The 21799-nt window shown below is 36.8% G+C and overlaps 5 protein-coding genes and 1 non-coding gene across 7 annotated transcripts; 4 read left to right on the top strand and 2 right to left on the bottom strand.

Annotated features, from left to right (window-relative positions):
- Positions 1–1794: 1794 nt before the first annotated feature.
- On the bottom strand, positions 1795–4996 carry LOC130991230 (BRASSINOSTEROID INSENSITIVE 1-associated receptor kinase 1-like). Of its 2 annotated transcripts, none has more exons than XM_057915338.1 (7): positions 4777–4996; positions 4635–4688; positions 3670–3822; positions 3497–3561; positions 3089–3406; positions 2586–2977; positions 1795–2376 (listed from the first exon to the last, which is right to left on the bottom strand). In XM_057915338.1, the coding sequence occupies exons 3-7, from the start codon at positions 3813–3815 to the stop codon at positions 2104–2106; spliced, it is 1194 nt and encodes a 397-aa protein (XP_057771321.1). In that variant the 5' UTR covers positions 3816–3822; positions 4635–4688; positions 4777–4996; the 3' UTR covers positions 1795–2103. The 2 variants fall into 2 exon arrangements, with proteins under 2 accessions (XP_057771321.1, XP_057771319.1); XM_057915336.1 differs by having other exon boundaries at positions 3497–3576; positions 4777–4993.
- Positions 4997–5194: 198 nt separating this feature from the next.
- On the top strand, positions 5195–8145 carry LOC130991229 (PH, RCC1 and FYVE domains-containing protein 1-like). Its single transcript, XM_057915335.1, has 3 exons — positions 5195–5502; positions 5591–5628; positions 6185–8145. The coding sequence occupies exons 1-3, from the start codon at positions 5339–5341 to the stop codon at positions 7987–7989; spliced, it is 2007 nt and encodes a 668-aa protein (XP_057771318.1). The 5' UTR covers positions 5195–5338; the 3' UTR covers positions 7990–8145.
- Positions 8146–9387: 1242 nt separating this feature from the next.
- On the top strand, positions 9388–12129 carry LOC130991231 (endochitinase EP3). Its single transcript, XM_057915339.1, has 2 exons — positions 9388–9901; positions 11554–12129. Exons 1-2 carry the CDS (start codon positions 9484–9486, stop codon positions 11964–11966), a joined length of 831 nt encoding a protein of 276 aa, XP_057771322.1. The 5' UTR covers positions 9388–9483; the 3' UTR covers positions 11967–12129.
- Positions 12130–13556: 1427 nt separating this feature from the next.
- On the top strand, positions 13557–14256 carry LOC130991225 (dirigent protein 21-like). The gene has a single exon (XM_057915331.1). It carries the CDS (start codon positions 13643–13645, stop codon positions 14192–14194), a length of 552 nt encoding a protein of 183 aa, XP_057771314.1. The 5' UTR covers positions 13557–13642; the 3' UTR covers positions 14195–14256.
- Positions 14257–14546: 290 nt separating this feature from the next.
- On the top strand, positions 14547–14618 carry TRNAW-CCA (transfer RNA tryptophan (anticodon CCA)). The gene has a single exon. It is a non-coding gene; the product is annotated as a tRNA-Trp (tRNA).
- Positions 14619–14953: 335 nt separating this feature from the next.
- LOC130991224 (G patch domain-containing protein TGH) lies at positions 14954–21774 on the bottom strand. The gene is made up of 16 exons (XM_057915330.1): positions 21483–21774; positions 21050–21140; positions 20854–20948; positions 20549–20652; positions 19965–20026; positions 19819–19893; positions 18836–18984; positions 18661–18736; positions 18509–18574; positions 18339–18413; positions 17832–17976; positions 17022–17508; positions 16653–16937; positions 16430–16558; positions 16083–16289; positions 14954–15996 (listed from the first exon to the last, which is right to left on the bottom strand). The coding sequence occupies exons 1-16, from the start codon at positions 21615–21617 to the stop codon at positions 15304–15306; spliced, it is 2874 nt and encodes a 957-aa protein (XP_057771313.1). The 5' UTR covers positions 21618–21774; the 3' UTR covers positions 14954–15303.
- Between the last annotated feature and the right edge of the window lie 25 nt (positions 21775–21799).

The raw sequence follows: 21799 nt of genomic DNA, 5'->3' as shown, positions 1-21799 counted from the left end.
TACTTTTATACATATCAATGATTACTTTTTCATACAATAATAATTATTTGATTAAATGACTAAAAGTATAAATTCTTAAGAATAAAAGTAACAATTATTGTGAACAAATGTAATAATATAGAAACGTTACATTTCATTGTAATAATAATTACTTTTTATTACGATAATAATTACCTGGCCAAATAGTTAAAAATAAAAGTACAAGCGAGTGAACATAACATTATTTTTTTTCACATCAATAAATACTTTTATTTACAATGATTATTACTTGAGCAAATAACTAAAAGAATAAACATAAACATTATTCTGAAGAAATGTAATGTTTCAAACCTAAACACTGAATGTATACTTTTATTTTATCTAAGATATACATTTTCATGCTTAAATGTATACTTATGTGAATATAAGTATTAACTATCATCCAATATTTTTTAAACCTAAACACTGAATACTAAACCCTAAATGAGGAATACTAAACCCTAAACCTTGAATACTAAACCCTAGTCATATTCAATAATAAAACCTAGCCATTCAATAATAAATCCAAATGGCAATATTTACTTTTATTTTATCTAAGATATACATTTTCATGCTTAAATGTATACTTATGTGAATATAAGTATTAACCATTATTCAATATTTTGTAAACATTGAATACTAAACCCTAAATAGGGAATACTAAACCCTAAACACTGAATACTAAACCCTAACCATTCAATAATAAACTCAAATGGAAATATTTACTTTTATTTTATCTAAGATATACATTTCCATGCATAAATGTATACTTATGTGAATATTAGTATTAATCATCATTCAATATTTTTAAAACCTAAATACGGAATACTATAGGGAATACTAAACCCTAAAAGTATTATTACTTTTGCTTACACAAATAATTATTTGATCAAATAACTAAAAGTACAAATTCTCATAAATAAAAGTAATAATTATCGTGAACAAATGTAATTATTTAGAAACATTACATTTAGTTATTTTATCAAATAATTATTATTGTAAAAAAAAATAATTATTAATATGTATAAAAATAATTATTGATATGTATAATTATTTCAAAACCCAAAAACGTAAAAAAAAAAGAAGAAGAAGAAGAAGAAGAAGAAAAGCACAAAACCCAAAAAACCGCAAAAAAAAAAGCACAAAACCACGAAAATGGGGGTTATGAGTTTTGAAATCGTGATCTTGATTAAAAAGTGAGACACTACCGCTGCGCTGGCACATAATTATGTGTATTGATTGTCAAAATATATATACATAGATTTTTAGTAGGCGGGTGACCGCATGGTATGCGGCCACCCGCACGCAAGTTTTTGCGTTGTATAAAACCAGAAATAAAATAATCGTAGTAGATGCTTTATTTCAATAATAGATTGTGAGTTCATATTATTTAATAGAATGTACGAGTAGAGAAAAGTTCCGTCGAGAATGCTAAATATTTAGATAATGAAGAATACATGAAAAAATAAAGAATATTAATAATTTCTATGAGCAAGATTTTGGCTTGAATTCGTATCCTGAGGTTGGCGAGATTTTTCTTATATTTGTTAAATATGTATGTTCATAAGTTATCTTGGTTTGTTCGTATAATTTATTGATTTATTTATTATTCTCCATTCTCTCAAAAAAATTAATTCTATGTGAACTCAACCAAATATAATATAAATATATGTGTTGAGTGTGTAATACTAAAAAAAATTACATTTCGCAAAAACTTATGTCATGCTACTTGATAGGCAGAGGTAACTGGACTGAATTGAGTGTTTTCAAGTTAAGTTTAACTCATTTATCATTGAATCGAATTTAAATTTTCTTTACTGAAAATAATGACAGTCAAAATGATGTCGTTCCAATTACATAATTATACTTCTACAATAGATTAACCTCTTGGAACTGTCAAGCTAATGAAATTTTCAAAATTCGGGAGAAAAGAATAATGGTGTCTGCCCACTTTACACTCGTAACGCCTTATTTTTAATCTCCATGCCGAAAGCAAATATGCCAAGATACGGAGAAAGTACTATTTTCAACGGACTTTTATTAATTCCAGCAGTTCCAAACATACTCCTACAAACTACAGATTCTTCAACCCAAAGAGCTTTGATAACAATGAATTCCCAGAATTGGTGTATGGGAGTCGAGACGAGCTGGTTTCGCTTCTTCTTCCCACCTCTCAGCAATGTCATCTCCATCTTCAAACATCCTCACGAATTCCAACATCGTGGGACGTGCATCTGGATCACTCCGAGTGCAGATGAGAGCCATTCGCATCAACTTCTTCACCTCTTCTTCCACGTAGTTTCCATTGAGATCTGGATCAATCATCACTTCAAACTTTTTCTCCCATAATCCACTTACCTGTACAATTATAAGTCCCGCCAATGAGCAAACAGATTCTTATTCTTTGTGTATATTGTGCTCTTTCTTCACTTGGTCTTTTTGTAGGATCGTGTGGTAGTTTCAAGAGATCAAAAAGAGGATAGACCAACACTTACAAAATAACTAATGGGGGAGCAAGATTAATAGAGTATTGAGATTATTAGAATGAGTCAAAAAGCAAGACTTACCAAATCCAATAACTTCATGCTGTCGATACAGGCCAGCTGAGGAAGATGAGAAATTTGCTTCCCTGTGATGAGCTCAAGAAGAAAGACCCCATAACTAAATACATCAGTTTTCTCTGTACACTTACCCGTGGAGAGGTACTCGGGGGCTATATGACTCAGTGTTCCTACCACACCATCATCATCATCATCATCACAGTCCATGAATTTGGCCAAGGTGAAGTCAGCAACGAATGCTTCAAAATTCTCGTCCAACAATATATTTGCAGCTTTAACATCACGATGAATGATACCTCGGGTGCATTCCTGATTCAAATAAGAGAGACCCTTTGCAACCCCTAGTGCTATCGTTTTTCTCACTGGCCATTCAAGTGGAGGCTGCCACTCATATCTTTCTGTAATCATCATGTAAGTTAACAAAAATCAAGAAATTTCCACCAAAAAAAGCTCAGCTGATATTATTGTATAAGACATAATGAATACGAATATCAGTTGATTGAGCTTACCTCTTAAGCATGATGCCACACTTCCATTCGCCATATAAGGATAAACGAGCAGTTGTTCCTTTTGCGTAATGCAAAATCCAATAAGTTTAATTATATTGCGATGCTTTACAAGGCTTGCCATTTCTAGTTCTATCCCGATTACTCGTTGCCATAGTTTCTTAACTGCCACTAGAGAGCCATCTACCAATCGACCTTTATATACTGTACTATGTCTTCCATGTCCAATGACATTTCTGTGGCTAAAATCGTCTGTTGCAACAAGTAGCTGGTCTAGGAAAAATCTCTTAAGTGTCATAGTTTTAGAAGCATTTTCCATATCTGCAATGGTTTTTTTTTGTCAAGAGTTATTCTACACATCCATCCATCAAATTAAAACGACGACCAAGATATATAAAATCACAGACTAACCTTCAACGACAGAGTCGTTAGTAAGTGGAAGTTGAGGAGATGGGAATGAGGAAACAGGTCTCGAACTGTTATTTGAGAAACTGAATTATTAACTAAATACTGTTAGGAATGTTACTAAAGACCAGAGGCTTCCTGTGTAAGTATATGATATATCTATGTTAACTTGCGATCACCTAAGAATTCCATCGCTATAATCAGAAGCAATGGTGGAGAAGGAGTTTCGGTGACACAGATCCCAAATCTGCTCTTTCTTCAGCACTGCTGCCACCAGCCTTTCCCAGTTGTCCCGAGACGACGACGAGGACGACCACCACGCCATCTTTCACCTTAAATTTCCAATGATCATTGTGTGGGGTTAAAGGGAAATATCAGTAATCACTCTTTGTAACTACTACTTATGCATTTTCTTTAAATTTTGCAGCTCAATTTCTGTAGAGCTTGAAATATTCAATTATTCAATTCAATCTATTTGAAGTTAATTTAAAATTTATCATTTAGAGTTATATAAATATCATATACTACTATGGTTGAGAATAAGTGAGAATGTCATATTTCACAAGAAATGAGAATATCGAATAAATCAATAAAGTCTACCAATAAATCAATATAATGACTAACAAGAATTAAGAAACACAAGATAAAATTTCACAGTATGAATAGGAGACAGAACATCATTCTGTAATATAAAAATACCAAATGAGTGTGTATTAGTGTAGTGATAGAGTGATTAATGTCTAAATTGATAATAGATATGATTGAACATATTGAGGATTAGACAATTGACAATACATATGATTAAACAAGTTCAAAATTGTTGGATACAACAAAGTATGCCGCAAAATGAGTTATATTATTTTTTACTATCTATTTAACTACCAATCAAAGTAGACACTTTATTTGATACACCCAGCCCATTAGCCCATTAAGTTTTTATTATTAGGTATAAATATTGTAATCTCTAAGCTTACTCTTTATGAAATGAATATTTTTGGTTGATAGTTATCAAATCTCTCTCTTCTCTCTCGATTTCTGGAGTTTGAGCTTGCTCGAAAAGCTTCGCCATTGATACGGATCGTATCATTATTTCATACGGAAACAAGAATAGTGATGAGATGATGAGGTAAAAGAGCAGACAAACCTTTGGGAAAATTCGGTATTCAGAGTAGCTGCAGAAATTTAATCCAAAATATCACTGAAAAAGTCGAAATATTATCGAATCAGAAGTCACAATTGAATAGTATTTGAAAATTCATTTGTGCTCATAAATTCATTTGAGTTACTTGAGAATTTCTTCACTGAAATCGCACGAATCTCTCAGATGCTCGGGCTCCTATTTTCCTTGTAACAGAGCTGCTTTCTCTCTCTCTCTTAAATCTTCATCTTCATTGCATGAAATTTCGAGGGGGCACACTTTGATTTTACTATACAAGGAAAATGAAGAGGAAACAATAGAAGTGGAGAAAAATTCCATGGTGTCCGTGTCCCTACCAAAGGAGAAAGAGCTCAGAAGTTAATGGGACAGGGACTAAGAAGACCTCATTTTGTTTAGTACATTCTGCTAAAGAAAGGCAAATATTTGGGGAGAGTTTGATGAAATGGCTATTCTCTTTCCCTTGCAATTTTAAATTTCGCGGAATTTAGGTGAGTGGAAAAAGTCAGAAAGATGACAACTTTAAAGGAAAAATATATAAACAATTTCGCTGCGTTTCCTCCTTTTTTCCAGCTGAGCTTTGGCAGCAATATCCAAGAAATTTCAGCGTTTTGCACTTTTAATTCCATGTTAATAAAGATAATGATGTCAAATCTGACAAAAATCTACCGCGGAATAAAGGTGAAAGAGAGATGCCGTTACCGCTGTCGTCGTCTCGGGACAATTGGGAGAGGTTGGTGGCGGCCGTGCTCAAGAGACAGCAGTATTTGCAGCTCTGTAGCCAGTCCTCTAGGAGCCCTAGCATCAGCACCATCGAATCTTCTCGAATCTCTAGCTTCAGTGAAAGAATTCTCAAGTAAGAGTCTGTTAAATCTCGACTAATTTATTTATAAATGCAGCTTTAGATTTGAACTGCTTGTTTGTTGATTATTTCGTTTCCGCAGTGACATTCTGGAGCGTGTTTCTGTGGCTAACCCCCGAGGTTTGTAATTTCTTAACCTCATTTCACAATTTGAATCTGTATGCAAGGTTTATCCATAAACTGATAGAAATATCCAAGTTGTATACAATGGGATTTTGAGCAGATATTTTGTGTGATTTTTTCTAAGGTCTAATAACAGAAAAAAGTAAAGGAATATGAAAGTGAATTGTGTTGTTTGGATTTGGATTTGACTTGAATATACACTTCATTACAAGAAAATACATGATCTTTTGCAAGTAAAGCCTGTCAAATGTTTAGATTTTTGGGGTATTTTTTAAATTTGAGTATTTTGTTGTGTGCATCCAAGGATTTTTTTTACAAATTTTCCCAGCTGTTCAATAGAGTGAACTTACTGCAGTGCTGTGATTTTTCATTTCCCATATTTGTTTAGCTGGCAACTTTGAGCCTCAAGTTTGTGCTTGAATCTTGATTGAGCTTATGTCATGTTCAAGAGGTTTTGAGTAATATGGAGTAATTTTCAATAACAATTTGCTCTTTTTAACTAGTTTGTTTTCTGGAGATATAAAACATGAATTACCTCAAATGAGCATTGCAGTTGGCTATAATGGTGGTGGCAATTCGATATCATCTGGGCAGGACGAACGCTTCAAAATTGATGGATCGAGTGATTGTAATCCTGTAACTCCAGTCCAAACCAATTTTGGAGCAAAAGGATCAGCCTCAAACACTCTTCAATCTAAAAATGTACCTAATAGCACTTCCAAATGTGCTTCTACTCGAGATAATTTTGATGCTGCGTTAGAGGTTGTGTATACATGGGGTAAGGCTGTACACGACGGGGGTATTAAGATGAGGCCGGAGGAAGCTAATGCACTCCTTCCTGTGCCATTGCAATGTGATGTCGTTTTGGATGCGCATCATATAGCCTGCGGGGTCAGGCATGCTGCGCTCTTGACCAAGCAAGGTCAAGTATTTACATGGGGTCATGAATCGAGTGGAGATGCGTTTAACGCAGAAGTTACTCAGCTCCGGCTTCTAGAATCTCTATCTTCTGTCAGGGTAGGTTATGTTGCTTGTGGTGAGTTCCACACTTGTGCTGTTACAGTGGATGGTGAACTCTACATGTGGGGTAACGGCACGCATAGTGCTGGACTCGTGGCTCGTGACACTAATCTCAGTCAATGGATGCCAAAGAGAGTCTTGGGCTCTCTGCAGGGACTTCAAGTTGCAGAGGTTACTTCCGGTCCCTGGCACACTGCTTTGATAACTACAACAGGGCAGCTATTCACCTCCGGTGATGGAACATTCGGTGTTTTAGGCCATGGAAACCGGGAAGATGTCGTTTATCCGAGAATGGTGGAGTCTCTATCAGGGTTGAGGACAGTAGCAGTAGCATGTGGAGTGTGGCATACAGCAGCCGTAGTTGAGATTCTTGAAAGACAGTCCAATGAAACTGTTTCGCGTGGTGTATTGTTCACGTGGGGTGATAATGATCGATACCAGCTCGGACACGGCGACATGAAACCTCGACTGGTGCCTTCCTGTGTTTCTCGGGCTATTGATCACGATCTTCACAGAATTGCCTGCGGGCAAATTTTGACAGTTGGTCTTACTACAGCTGGCCGTGTTCTCACAATGGGGTCTCCAGTTTATGGTCAGCTTGGGAATCCTTGTTCCGATGGGAAGCTACCTCGCTTTGTGGATGGTAAGCTTTGTGGAGAATTTGTTAACGAAATTTCTTGTGGCCGGTTTCACGTGGCTGTGCTGACATCGAAGAATGAGGTCTATACATGGGGCAAGGGATGGAATGGGAGTTTGGGCCACGGAGACACCGATGACAGGAATGCACCGACTCTGGTTGAAGCGTTGAAGGATAAAAGAGTGAAGTCTATTGCTTGTGGTCCAAATTACTGTGTAGCTGTTTGTCTTCATAGAATGGTTAATGGTGCTGAGCAGTCCCATTGCTCAGCTTGCAGGCTGGCTTTCGGCTTCACGAGAAAGCGGCATAACTGCTACAACTGTGGAGCTGTGCACTGCCATGGTTGCAGTTCAAGAAGAGCAATAGGGGCAGCACTTGCACCGGATCCTAGCAAATCGTGTCGTGTTTGTGATTCGTGTTTTGCTAAACTAAACAAGGATACGTTGAGCTCGAATAGATGGTTCGACTCTGCTGCTACTGAGCAGAAGCTTATGCCCAGAAAACACAGCCTTCTAATGTCTGCAACACCGATGCTGTCTTCGACGAAAAGCATCTTGGATGGATTGAGGAAGACGAACGAGCTTCTGAGCCAGGAAGTTCTTGACTTGCGCAAGCAGGTAGAGAGCCTTCAAAATAAAGGCCACTTGCAAGAATCAGAGCTCGAGAAATCAGCAAGTGAAGTTCAAGAAGCAATGATTTAAAGGTGTATCTTGATCAACTTTTTTGTAGAACCATTTCTTTTTGTGCAGGTTTTTCAAATTAATGCATCATACAAATGCATGAGTGGCCAAGTTGTGACTGTCAAGAAAGATTTTATATACTCAATTTTTTTTGAAATAAATTTGTATAGTTTCTCATAATTCAATATACAATTGGTCAAAGTAATATAATTCAGAACAGAATTAAAATAATTATACAATATTAAGATATATTTTACTATTTAATCTCTTAAAATATACTAGTATTTGCAACTTGACAAAGACAGCACTACTAACGATAACAAATAAGTGGGGAAGTCTGCATTTTGGTACCTCCCCTTGAAAATCATCATTATTATTACTAGAAGAAGAATATTAAATATGCCAACTAAAAAAAATTAAACATGTTAGAAATCTTTTTTGGTGTTCGCTAACGCACCGAAGTCGTGGATGGTTTGTGATAGTCAACGAATTGATATTGTCAATGATTCTAGAGGTTTGACGTCAAAATTTAAACTTTGGGGACAAAGTAAAAACTTTGTTCTAGAAAATGTTTTAAGATTACTGTAAAATAGTGGCTATGGTAACATAAGAATATGGGCTAAGTACATGTAAAAACGATTCTATATATTGTAATCAATAAACTGATATTATAGTTGCATTAAATTTTCTCTGATTCTAGCTTCATATGTAACATATGAAATATCTAAAAACACTTTCTTATATTAATAGATCATACAGATACATTCTATATTTCGAAACTATATAATAAATAAAGAAAAATAAAACAATGCCGTGGGATATGACTCGAGGCAAGCATTGCCAATTCGGGAAAAGTCAATTGTGTGCTTTCTAGATTTGATCATTTGAGCAAGTCTCCATTTAGTTCGTTACGATCAATCATTATCATTGACATTCTTTTAATGGTTTAATCCCTACTAATAGTGAGATTATGCATGTAATCAATACTACTTTACAATGTGTCAATCTTGAATTTCCTCATTAAAAAAGAAGAAGAAAAGATACACCTTCTCGAAGATTAATACGGATATAATTTAGACACGGTCATAGGTGCCATTTAGTCAAAATTTAAATAAGATATTAATGTCAACAATGACTTATGATGATTATAATTAGGATTAAATGTTAAAAGATAAATCAACTTTGACCTTATTTCGGCTTTAGACATGATTTTAACATCACTAGAGTTTTCAAACGACCTGCAATTCTTTCGGGCTAAGTCGGCCCAATTAAAATTTCATCGGGCCAATAAATACATGATTGATGGGCTAAAATCCGGGCCGGGCCGGGCCGAGATCGCCACTTTCATGGAAGGCCCATTCTTGACGAAGTCAGAAGTCGTCCACTTATAAATTCTTCAACTATCCACACAAAAGCTGGGGCCCGCCTTTTCCCCATTTCAAACTCGCCCACTTTCGCTATAAATATCCAACTCTTCTCCCTCACTAATTAAAAAACTCAAACCCCTCCAAAAAAATGGCTCTCTCCTCCGTTCAAAGAAGATCTCTTCTCTCTCTAGCGCTCTCAGCGATATTTCTCGCGGCGGCGACGCAAGTCTCCGGCCAAAACTGCGGCTGCGCGGAAAACCTGTGCTGCAGCCGGTGGGGATACTGCGGCACCGGCGACGACTACTGCGGCCAGGGCTGCCAGTCGGGGCCGTGCTCCGCCGCGCCGCCCAGCAACGGCGTCTCCGTGGCGGATGTCGTGACCGACGCGTTCTTCGACGGCATCGCCGATCAGGCCGCCGGCAGCTGCGCCGGGAAGGGGTTCTACACCCGCGCCGCGTTCCTCGACGCGCTCGGCTCGTACCCGAACTTCGGCACGGTGGGGACCACCGACGACTCCAAGCGCGAGATCGCGGCGTTCTTCGCCCATGTCACGCATGAAACTGGACGTAAGTTTTTATATATTTTGCTTTACTAGTGTTCATAATTTATCATAATTTGCATCCAATGATTTTGTGATATTGATTTGATTAATTAGTGGTTACATTGTGTGAGAGTGAGTGGGTCAGTCATACATGTGATCCAACATATAATAAAAGAGAAAAATATAAATATTAAAATAGTATTTATATATATGAAGTTTATAAGTGCTCATTCAGTTGAGTGAGTAGATTAGATGGTATTCCTTTGTATGACATAATCAAAATTATATGTAAATTTACCATAGCATCTTATCTTGTACTCCTCCGTCCCAAACGAAATATTCTACTATATTTTTTTTCGGCACGCGAAGATTAAGAAATGTGTATAAAGTAGATAAAGTGAGTTGGTGGAAATTATTTAAATATTAAGTATAGAGAGAGTGTATTGCCAAAAAAGGAAACAAGACATTTCGTTTGGAACAGCCCAAAAAGGAAAACAGGACATTTCGTTTGGGACGGAGCTAGGGAGTACTATTTAATATGCATGATCACGTGTAAAATATGTAACTAATACTACCATTCTAAAAATTATGTAAGATTACGACAAAGAATTGATAGTAGACACGTATACGTAATACATTAATATTTAGGTACCTACTTTTTTGTATTTATGAATGGATGGACCTATTTCAGTCGTTTTTGTGGCTTTCAATTTGTTTGTATGTTTAGTCTGGGACCATCGATTTCTTTTTTAGTGTTTTATTTTCTCTTTTTTGTTTGTTTTCATTTTCATAATTCTTGTTTTGATGCAGTAATACCATCAATTTTATATCGTACATTATGGACCAGAAATACACCTTGACATATACAAAATTGGTGTAGGCCGCAGCCTACACTTAAATGTACGATATAAAATTGATGGTACTAATTTGTAGATATATATATTCCCAAATTCCATGATTTCCATATATTCTAATTATATTCTAATTATATTCCAATTATATGCCTACACTTTTTTTTTTTATCGGATGTCCCCGAAGGGACAGATTCCTACACTTAAATCATGGAATTTGTAGATATATTCTAATTATATTCCATGATTTCCAGAATTTGTAGATATATTCCCCAATACCATACATTCCATGATTTCCATCGGTACCAATTTGTAGATATATTCTAATTATATTAAACAAGTTATTTTATTTGGAGGTTATAAGGGTAGTATGGTATATTTACTAATATTTTAATTATGTTTTAAATAAAAGGGCTATAGTGAGAGATTTGTGGGTTATATTTAAAATTACCCATAGTGAAATCATGGGCTAAAAACCGATATTAAGCCCATTAGGCCCATTGAGGCATTTCATTTCACAGTTGCGAATTTGGGCTTATAATAATAGTATTCAGTTTTTAGTTGACCGTAGATGATTGTTTCATAATTAGGGTTTTGTAATTGCTTTTGGTTAATTTCAATTCTATGTTAGTAATTTTATTTAGGGCTGATTATATGATAATTAATTTTATTTTTATAGTAAATACATGACTCTTGTATTAGTGACATGAAATATAAAAACATAATCAAGTTTAGTAAGTACGATATATTACATACTATACTTAAAAAAAAAATATTACTCTCTCCGTCTCATTAATAATGTCTTATTAAATTGTAACATCTACAGACATGTGTTACATCGAAGAGATCGACGGGGCATCTAAAGACTATTGCGACGAGACGAACACACAATACCCGTGCAACCCTAGCAAGGGTTACTACGGGCGAGGTCCGATCCAACTATCGTGGAACTTCAACTACGGCCCGGCCGGCGACAGCATCGGGTTTGACGGCATCAACAGCCCCGAGACCGTGGCGACGGACCGAGTCATCTCCTTTAGGACTGCCCTATGGTATTGGATGAACAACTGCCACAACCTCATTATTTCCGGCCAAGGTTTTGGGGCCACGATTCGCGCCATTAACGGCCAGCTCGAATGCGACGGCGCGAACGCCGCCACCGTCAATGCTCGTGTAGGCTATTATACCGATTATTGCAACCAACTTCAGGTTGATCCAGGCAGCAATCTCAGATGTTAATGTTGTGGTCTTTTTTCTTTTCTTTTCTTTTTTTGGAAGAGAAAATTGTATTCTCTAAATAATGTGTCTGGTGTGACACGATCATTTTTATATTTTAAAATAATTTACGTGTATGTTTATGATGCATAGTGATAATTAAGTTGATCATATTATTTTTGGGAGAGTTGATGCTCTATTTTTTATCTGAATGTAATTTGATAGAGACATAGAGTGTGATGTTTTGCTACTCAATTATTTGTGACGATACTTATTTATATCAATTTTCAAGTATATATTTCGTATTCATTATCATTAGAATAAATTGACCACGAGTACTAATTTATTTGTGTCATTATTAATTATTGCTTTTGAGGTCTTATTTGTACGATCGGTGGTTGATATATCAGGACCCTCAATAATTTATATGTATAGTTTTCAATTTTATATCATTTTAAAACTCACAATTAATTACTCCATAAGAGTCTTTTGCATGTCACTTTCACGAGTTATTTTTTAGAAAACGGGTTAAGATTCGAATTCAAATTACTCGATCAATGCAACAACGTATACACATACATATATATTAATGAAATAACGAATAACAAACAATATTGCAGTAAGAGTTATGAAAAGTAGATATATATTAATATGATCATGAGGTAATTATAGGTATTATTAGCAATTAATTAGTCGTTTACTAGTGTTTTTATTTTCTTCAATTTTGCAGGACGCCGCCGGAGCAGGTGAAGAAGATTTTAGAGAGATGTTGTCAAAGAAACTTTAGTGGTTACTTCAAAAACATGTTTCCAAAAACTATTCCAAAAAGGTTTTCCCACGATGTAAGTATGTTAAAGTATGTTAATTATTTTAAAATGCACCTAATATTTCTGCATTTCTTGGACGACTTTGAAGAAAATGGGTCCCATATTATTTAAACTTTAAAGATAAACGCGGTTCCAATTCTAAAACTTAGATCCCTCAAAAAAAAAAAAAAAAAAAAAATCATCTATGAACTTAGAAATTAATTTGTCCCGCTGATCTTTACTAAATGAATTGTAAAAATTAATTTTTATGTTGAATAATACTTTTAAATATATACAATAATGACAATCCAATATCAAAATTGTAAAAACCTTTTTGGAATATTTATTTGCAAACATCTTTTAATTTGAAGCAACCATTATAGTTTTTTTTTTGTTTTTTGTTTTTTTGAAGCGGAAACCACTATAATTAATTTCTTTGACAAGAGTGATTCTAAATTCTTCACCTACTCGGCGGCGTCCTACAAAACGGAACAAGTCATGGAAAATTAATTTTAATAAATAGTACTATTATAACTTAAAAAAAAGGTCGATTGACCTTTTATTTAATTAAGATTTAGGGTTTAATTAGTATTTTGTGATGCAGTAGAAGCGTATATTTCCAAGAATACCGATAATAAGCAACTTATAATTAGCTAAATAATTTGTTTCTTCACAATGCAGTAAGTTGAGCTAGCTAGTATATCTTTGTACATGTGTTCTTAAAACTAACTTCTATCTAATTTAATTGTTTGTTTTTTTCGTCAAATTGCCATAGCACACGTTATCTATTACGCACTCTTCCTAGCTAAATCCCTCCCTATAAATATTATATATTAATCACACCAAAAGTTCCATAATTTCAAAATAAACATTCCCAAAAAAAAAATCTCAAGAATGGAGAAGCTAAGTAGAACTATTTTCTTCATAATTTTCTACTTATTCATTTCCACACCAAATGCAAACGCAAGAAATCTAGGCGTCGAAAAAGTTGCGAGGCTTCATGTCTACGTGCACGATTTCCGCGCCGGCGGCCCCAGCGCGACGGTGTTCACCGTCGCGAACGCCTCCATCACCGCCACCTCCCCCACGGGGTTCGGCGCCGTCCGCGTCGTGGACGACCTCGTGACGGCGGGGAGGGATATCAAGTCGGCGGCCGTGGGCAGAGTGCAGGGGCTCACCACGTCGGCCGACTTGAAGGTGAGCGCCGTCGCGGTCAACTTCAACTTCGTCTTCACGTCGGGGAAGTACAATGGGAGCACGGTGAGCATCGCCGGGAGGAACGAGTTCCAGCTGGCGGCGCGTGAGCTGCCGGTGATCGGAGGCACGGGCCTTTTCCGGCTGGCTCGTGGCTACGCTATCACTAGCAGTTACTCTTTTGATGTGCCCACAAATTATGCTGTGCTTGAATATAAGATTTATGTGGTTTATTCTAAAGTTCAATTCTAGGGTTTTTTAATGTTGTAATAAGTGTTTGTGTGATAATTTATTTTGATGCATTATTATGGATACTTAGGAGACTACTATATTTTCTGTGCCATAAAAAACATGCATAGTTTGAGACCGTACGAGTTTTAAAAAATCCTGTAAAATATAATATAAGTGGAGAAATGGTCCCACATTAATTATGATGTTTAGTGGAAGAATTAGTTATGGGACGGACAAAAAGAAAAATAATGCATGTTTTTAAATTACACCTTATAATCTTACCTTTTTTTTTCGAGGAAAGTAAATATCATGACCTTTGGGTAAATTTGTAACTCACTAATATATATGTTAATCAGACCATAATCAAACAACAGGATCCGTGGCGCAATGGTAGCGCGTCTGACTCCAGATCAGAAGGTTGCGTGTTCGATTCACGTCGGGTTCAAATCCCCCGATTCTAAACGGATCATTTATTTTTTAGAAATATATTTATTTTTAATTCTCACTATCTCCACTATAATATATTTATTTTTAATTCTCACTATCTCCACTATAAATTGCAGTTGTAAGTCATAAGTAAGCATTATTATTTGATTGCAATTTAAGTAGTGAAATTGTGATTATAATGTAAAGTATAAGAACTTACAAAAATATGGTCCGTCTTATTAATTTTTTTAGTATTAAGCAATAAAAAACTATGTACATTGCTACTGAAGCAAGTTCAACAAATCCCATATTCACTGTTCTTGAAATGCGAGAAGCAGTATTCAAAACGGCATATGCTGCAACTTCTCTTTGTCCATATATATATGCAACTGATCAACCAAACCATATAAGCAATATTCATGGACTCAAATCATTCATCTCTATAATGCATCACATCTGCTATCTATATTCAAATGCTACATCTTCTCACAAATAACACGATGCAGATCATAGGCAGAGAGAAGGGAGGCTTTAACTATACCAGCAAAGCACAAAAATCGAGCTTACGCATCAGGCGAAACCCGGTTGAGATCTAGAACATGACTCACTGAGGAGTAAATCCAACTCCAGAATCTAAAAGAATGCAGAGAGCCTAGTTTGATGTGGTGCTGATCCAATTAAGGAGTATATATACCTCAGTCTTCCTAATGTTTCTTCTTTCTTTTGTGTCTTTCGTGCTCAGAGCTTCGATGTGATCGGCTGGGAGAGTCCTTCCTTTTGTGTTTACCGTGCTTTGAGTGCCTTCTGCTGCTGCTGCTCTTTCCCCTGGAGGTTTCCTTGTCGTCTCTCCTCGACCTGGAGTGACGTCGTTCTCGAACATCAGAGTCATCTGATGAGTCAGTATCTGAACTCCTGCTTCTCTTGCTCTTAAGCCTCCGGCTCCTTGAGTGTTTTCTGCTCCTCTCGTCTTCTGAAGAACTACTACTACTCCAGTTCCGAGCTTTGCCACTGCTCGGAGGCGCATCTTCTCCACGGGCCTTGCCGGATTTATTTTCTTTGTTATCTGCAAATTTACTACCATCTGAGTGATGTGTGCTTAATCCATTTGTGGAACTTTGGCCTGCCTTTTGATCAGCTGGCGTAACCACTTTAGCCGAAAGAGGGCTCTCGTTTCTCTCATCTGCATCGGTAGCAACTCTTTTGCCAGCTTTATTTTCTGGTGGTGGCATCTCAGGAGGGACCAATAAACCTAGTTCTTTCCCCAGTGTTTCTAAGAAGTCCCCAGCCATCAAACGATTAAGTGTCGTATTTGCAGCTTCGATCTTCTTTTCTGTATCCTCCACTTGATCGGATGTGCTTTTTTCTTCTTCATCGTCTGAATCATCAGAAAAAATGGCCTGCAAAAACAACGAGCATTGATAGGCAACCCAAGTAGCAATAACACTAGTAGAAGTTACAATATATACAGAGATGACGGAAGTACTTTGTAGAGATCAACGGGCCTCTCAACATTTTCGACTTCCACCTCAATCTCAGCTTCCTTCTCTATTGTTTCTTTTTCTTTCTTTCCGTTGTGTGCTGATGATCTCCGCTCTGCAGGAACATGTTCGTTCACATCTGCAGCTCTGATGGAATCCGGCATGAAAATCAAAGAGTCCATTTTGCTCTTCACACGCGGAGCAGGAGGAGGCTGCACGTTCGGATAGGTATATAGTAATGGTCTTTAAATGCCACAGCCGGTCAGAAAAGCAATAAATCGGTAGCATAGAAGTCCCAAGTGTAATATCAGGTACAAGAAAAAACAGAAAGAATGACATGTAAATGGAATACCTTGCCCATGTAAGGATCAATCAAATCGAAACGCTTGCATAAGATAGGAGCTGGTCGCCACTGAAACTCTTCCCGCTTCGGATACATTGCTTTTGCTATCAATTCATCTTCCATCGAAGCTACCTGTTTCTGCATAATCATTCATGTTCAGGATACATTATGGTCAGCATGTATTTTACTTCACATAATACCTGCAACGAAATCTTCGTTAGTATATACATACCTCTACTCCACCAGCAGTGAACTGTAATCCTGAAACAGCCGACAGGTCCTTAAGCAACTGACTGCTAGCCTGCCTTTCATTACCTAAATTTGCTTTCTGCACTGCACTTGCAGCTTCATCAAATTCTAATCTTTCACGAGCACGAGCAGCTTCAGACATATCACTGGAACCACCAGAGTCTTTAGTTCGCAGACCTCCTTCAAATTTCTCCTTCAAGAATTGTTCAAATCTTATCTGCTTCGCAGGGTCGTATTGGAAAGGTTTTCTGACATCTGCTTGCTCATTCTATTAGAAATACAAGAAGAACCCAAAAAAAAAGTATCAGTATCCCGGTTAGCAGAGATAACCAGATCATATAGAGGTACTCACCGCAGGTGCAGGTTTGGTGAATGTATCTGAAAGTTTAATTTGAACATTTACAGAAGCAGCAGAAGCAACCATAGAGCTTGAATCTCTTGAATTTCTCTCGAGTGCTCTTTCTCCTAGAATTGCTCCACGTCTTTCAGCAGTCAGCTTTTCTGAATTATCCGACTTCTTCTCTTCCCACAGTTTGTTTTGTTCACCACGTTTTTGGCGCTCCTCCCAAAGCTTCCTTGCATAATAATCAGAACCATTTCCTCCACTAAGGAAGGCAAATAGTGGATTAGACTGATTCTTCTCCTTGGAGAGATCCTCAAACAATTTTCCGCAGCGCGCGACTAAAGTTGCCACCCCTTCAATCAAGACCTTAAGATTGTTATCTTCTGGCGGAGGGACCTCAGTGGGAGGGATTTCAGTGCTCTTGCCGTCATTATCAGCAGAAGCAGGAAACTTATGATGGGGAACAAAATCCTCTGGAATTGAGGGAGGATTGAATCTGCGAATATCCGACACAAGTGAAGATGCCTTACTACTTAAATGAACAAGCTAAAATAGAAAGATACGTATTTATGAAGAAATGCAAAACAAAGCTAAAAAAATTGTAAATGAGGATGTCATTTAGAAAGAGTGACATGATACTAAAATTTAAATGAGGCTTGGGGGTTAGGGGGCAATATTGACCTCTGACTTCAAAGAAAGAAATACAAGCAATCAATTCGGGAGGGTGGTGGCACTTAGAGAAGATGTAACCCAAGGAACCTCAAAATGGTTACTTATACAGAAGCTTCAAAGGCAGAAGAAGGTTGCACAGATAAATACCTCTGTAGTTGGTGCTCCGATTTTGACGCAGCTTTAAACCCAGGCAGAACATCGTCTTTCTTTTTATCTAATATCCGCAAAGTATCCACCTTTGCTACTGAAGGCTCTTCTATTTCTTGCACATAAGTATCTTGAACGTCAATACCTGTTAAAAGAGTATCTATGAGAAGATATAATAACTTCATAAGAGAGAAGAGTAAACAATGCTGTCAAGCAGTTGCAAACTTGTAAAAGGACTTGACTATAACAAGAAAAGAGGGTAAGTTGATGTCAGTTTCTGCTTTCTCCTTTTATTTCATCCTTCCCCGTCTTTCTACCTTTATCTACGATTTCACCACAATATCTGTCAATTTCCGCTTCTATGACCCAAATCATAGTGTTAGGAGAGGAAGAGACTGAAAACTCAACCCAAATGAAGCCATGCTTCTATGACCAAGTCGCCAAGCTAAGCGGACAAGCGGCATGAATCAGTTAATATGCAACAAAAACTAGTGAAAAAATCACTACCAGTGTCATATATATCTTCGTCTTCAGCATCTAAGTCTTCAAGAGCTCCAATGCCAAAACCTGGGGCAATCTTTCCTGAATATATATAATCAATAAAATTAGAATAGCTATGCCAAAAAATTAGAATATCCTATTGCCAAACTGTACAGATAAACACGAGTAAAGCTCACCTTTTGCAGTAAGTGACCTATAAGGTTCCATATTTCCCTTTCCAGACATTCTCTGTCTTTTCTTTTCTAAAAGAAAAGAATGTACGATGTAAAATTTCTAAGGAATTTATTTATATATAGAATTAGTCATCTAAATACAGAAAGTGACATACCCCTAAACTCTGGAGCTTGCTTGAAAGGATCATAGCCTAAACCATGCAAATCTTGCTTGGGGTCGACTACATATGCCTGCAAAAGACGATCGAGACTCAGAGTGAACATATATCCAGAAAATGGCCACCACAGAATCAACTTATTGTAGTTAGGTAAACAGTTATAAAATCTAACCGGCACAGTTTTATAGAACCGGTCATCATCATTGGCTGGCAAATCTGGATCATTTCCAGTGTCCTCTTCAATAAGCTTAGAGCGTGCAGTCTCCGATCCTGCATCACTTGAGAGTGCCAGAAAAGCTTTCCTAGCTTGTCTACGAGCAACTTCATGAATATGATAAACAAGGTTAATAAAAGACCACTGAATGGTTTAAGCAGCGCACATGACATTCTTATACAAGAGATCTTCTGTGAAGATAAGATCTGGAACAAGACAACAAGAACAGAAAAGATTCATTTGCCAACTTGCCATGTAGCTCTGCCCAAAGAGATATTCTACTAAACACTGGACTAGCTAGTTTGTTAATTTCTTGATATTAGTATGATATGTTGAGACCAGAATAAACAACACATAACATATATATCTTCTCAGCCATAACTGCCAAACATTTAATTAGAATTAGTGGTGTCTGAAACATCATCACAAAGTACAAGAAATAGCAGGATGAAACTTAAACCAATACAATTATCATTACCAATCATCAATTGACTTCAAGTCTCACGATCAAACCATAAACAAATTTAGTCACAGAAGGATCCATTACTATTCATGTGATGATGCAACACCCAAAAGAGGGGCCAATTTTGTTTCTTGTTTTTACTTAGTTCTTTATGTTCATTATGAAATCTTTACAACAAGCTTCATAACAGCTAAAAACATACAATTTTAAGAAGTATCAGATGAACGCCATATCTTATAGCCTCATTTTTCAGTCAAGATCAGCAACTTCAACTTTATCAATCAAGAAAAAACTCACATATGCATCCCCAAATAGGGTAAAGTGGTCATACAGCACTCCGTCGCACCATTTTAGTTGGAGGATTAAAACATTTCCAGTTACATAAATCATCAGATAATTTATTAAAAATCACAGACAAAATATCAATGTTATAAGATCAAAAGAAAGAGTAGTTCAACAAGTTCTCTAAGAAGCCTACCATCAAGTGAATTCCTATTAGAATCCTTTATGGACCGTCCTGGCCGCCATCCCATCTTTATCAACAGTTTGACACCTAATCCAAAGAAGGACGATAATTCAAAGAGATGAAACAACATGTAGCAAGAATACATATCTGGCACGGACCTATAGATTCTGTTGCCGGAACTACTAGTTCATCAGGAACAGGTCCAGGAATTGCTGAAGGCCTAAATAAGTAATTGAAAGAAAAAAGATAAAGACATGAGTCTTAAATTCAGAAATTGAATTGACTAAGCCAAATAAAGGACTGAGGTAAGTAGATTATGTAGAGGCACAGGCTAATAAATAATGCTAGATGGGACTCTTTTTGGAAGGAAGACAAAATGCATAACAGCCAATTATCTCCCATCAAGACAATATACACAACACTTCTGTATCCCCATCTTAAGCAACATAAGCTGGTTGAGTAAAGGTGCAAATCAGTTAAACATGCTAATTACAGATTTGCATCAAAGATGACTCAGTTAACTAATCAATAATCTACTACATCACATAGTATCTAACAAGAGAGCATGAGAAAGTAGACCAGATCCTAAGAATCTGCTGCTATGCCCATCTACCATATTTAGAAACTCACACCACAAGATCAATTAAATTGTCCACAGATCAGACAATTATTTGAAAACATGAAAAAAATCTACATAAATTAAATTTACAGGAATTCAAAAATATGTATCTAAGAGGAGAACCTTTGTTGTTGGTCCTTATCAGCCTCTTTTCGAGCAAGTTCAGCTGCTGTAAACCCAAATGTGTCAAACTGCATGGATGACCCTAAGGAGCGACCTTCCAAATCCTAGAACATTGAATCAAAAATTGGAACCATTCAAAGGTAAAATGGAGACAGCAAATGGCCCACAATTACTAAACATCAAACTCAATATTGTCCTATTATCATTCTTCAATAAAGCAACATCGAGCTAGGCTCGCAAAATGGAAGAGTATACTCCGTATTTCTTATTATAGAGGCAAGGCAAAACACAATGACAGGGCATACAGCTTTCTCATCCTCATCCAGGAAGTTAAAAATGCTCTGCTTAGTGACTTCAGCCCTACTCTTCCGAGATGACGTAAATGATTGTGGAGTCCATCCTGCAAGTTCCAGCAGCAATAAATATACATTTCTAGTGTCTACTCACATATAAAACACACAGCCACACAACTCAATCGAGATAGACTGAACAGTACAACACCTTCTTTGGAGCCAACAGTGTTGTAGTAACCAGCAGAATATCCACCAGTAAATGCTCCATGAAACCTCCTCCGCCCCTCTTCATCTGTCACCTGGCAAGTTCCCAACGCAAACAAATTAGAGCTAATCTAAAGGGGAATCCCAATAACAGCAACTCAGAAAATAAAACGAAAAGCAATCTTCTTTCTGTGAAAACCACGGTCACATTTAACAAATCCTTGCAGCCACTCAATTTAAACATCGTCTATAAAAAATTGCAGGTATTAGTTCGTTACCAAGTAATTGAGCTAATGCACTTAAGAATACAACAACAGCTATGATTATCAACCTTTCTCCACAAAAACTCGAAGCCTCAGAAATTCTAACTGTTACAAAAAGACGCACAACAATTCAATTTCAGAAATTTTAGGGATATATCAGCTAATAGTCTTAACCTCTTGTTTCCACGGAGGAAGAGCGGTTCTGAGCTGACCGGAAGCCTCCGCCACCGCCTTCTTCTTGCGACTGGTGAATTCTTCTTCTCGGCCAATCGGTGTGCCGTAGAAAACAAAATCATCTTCGTCGCCCATTTTTCTCTTCTCCTTTTCTGTGCTGTGTAATTTCTTCGATTAAGTGTTCGATAAAATGCTTGAATGAATTGAAACAAGTTTCTTTGTTGAGCCGGAAGAAGAGGTTTTGGCCGGATTTCTAACTGGCCGGTCCGTGAACCGGGTATCAATATGTGTAGAATTATCGGGTAGGGCCGAACGAG

This window comes from Salvia miltiorrhiza, chromosome 7, assembly GCF_028751815.1.
Source record: "Salvia miltiorrhiza cultivar Shanhuang (shh) chromosome 7, IMPLAD_Smil_shh, whole genome shotgun sequence".
NCBI classification, from domain to species: Eukaryota; Viridiplantae; Streptophyta; class Magnoliopsida; order Lamiales; family Lamiaceae; genus Salvia; species Salvia miltiorrhiza.
Note: the sequence above shows the minus strand (reverse complement) of the source record. Positions and strands in the feature narration are given on the sequence as shown.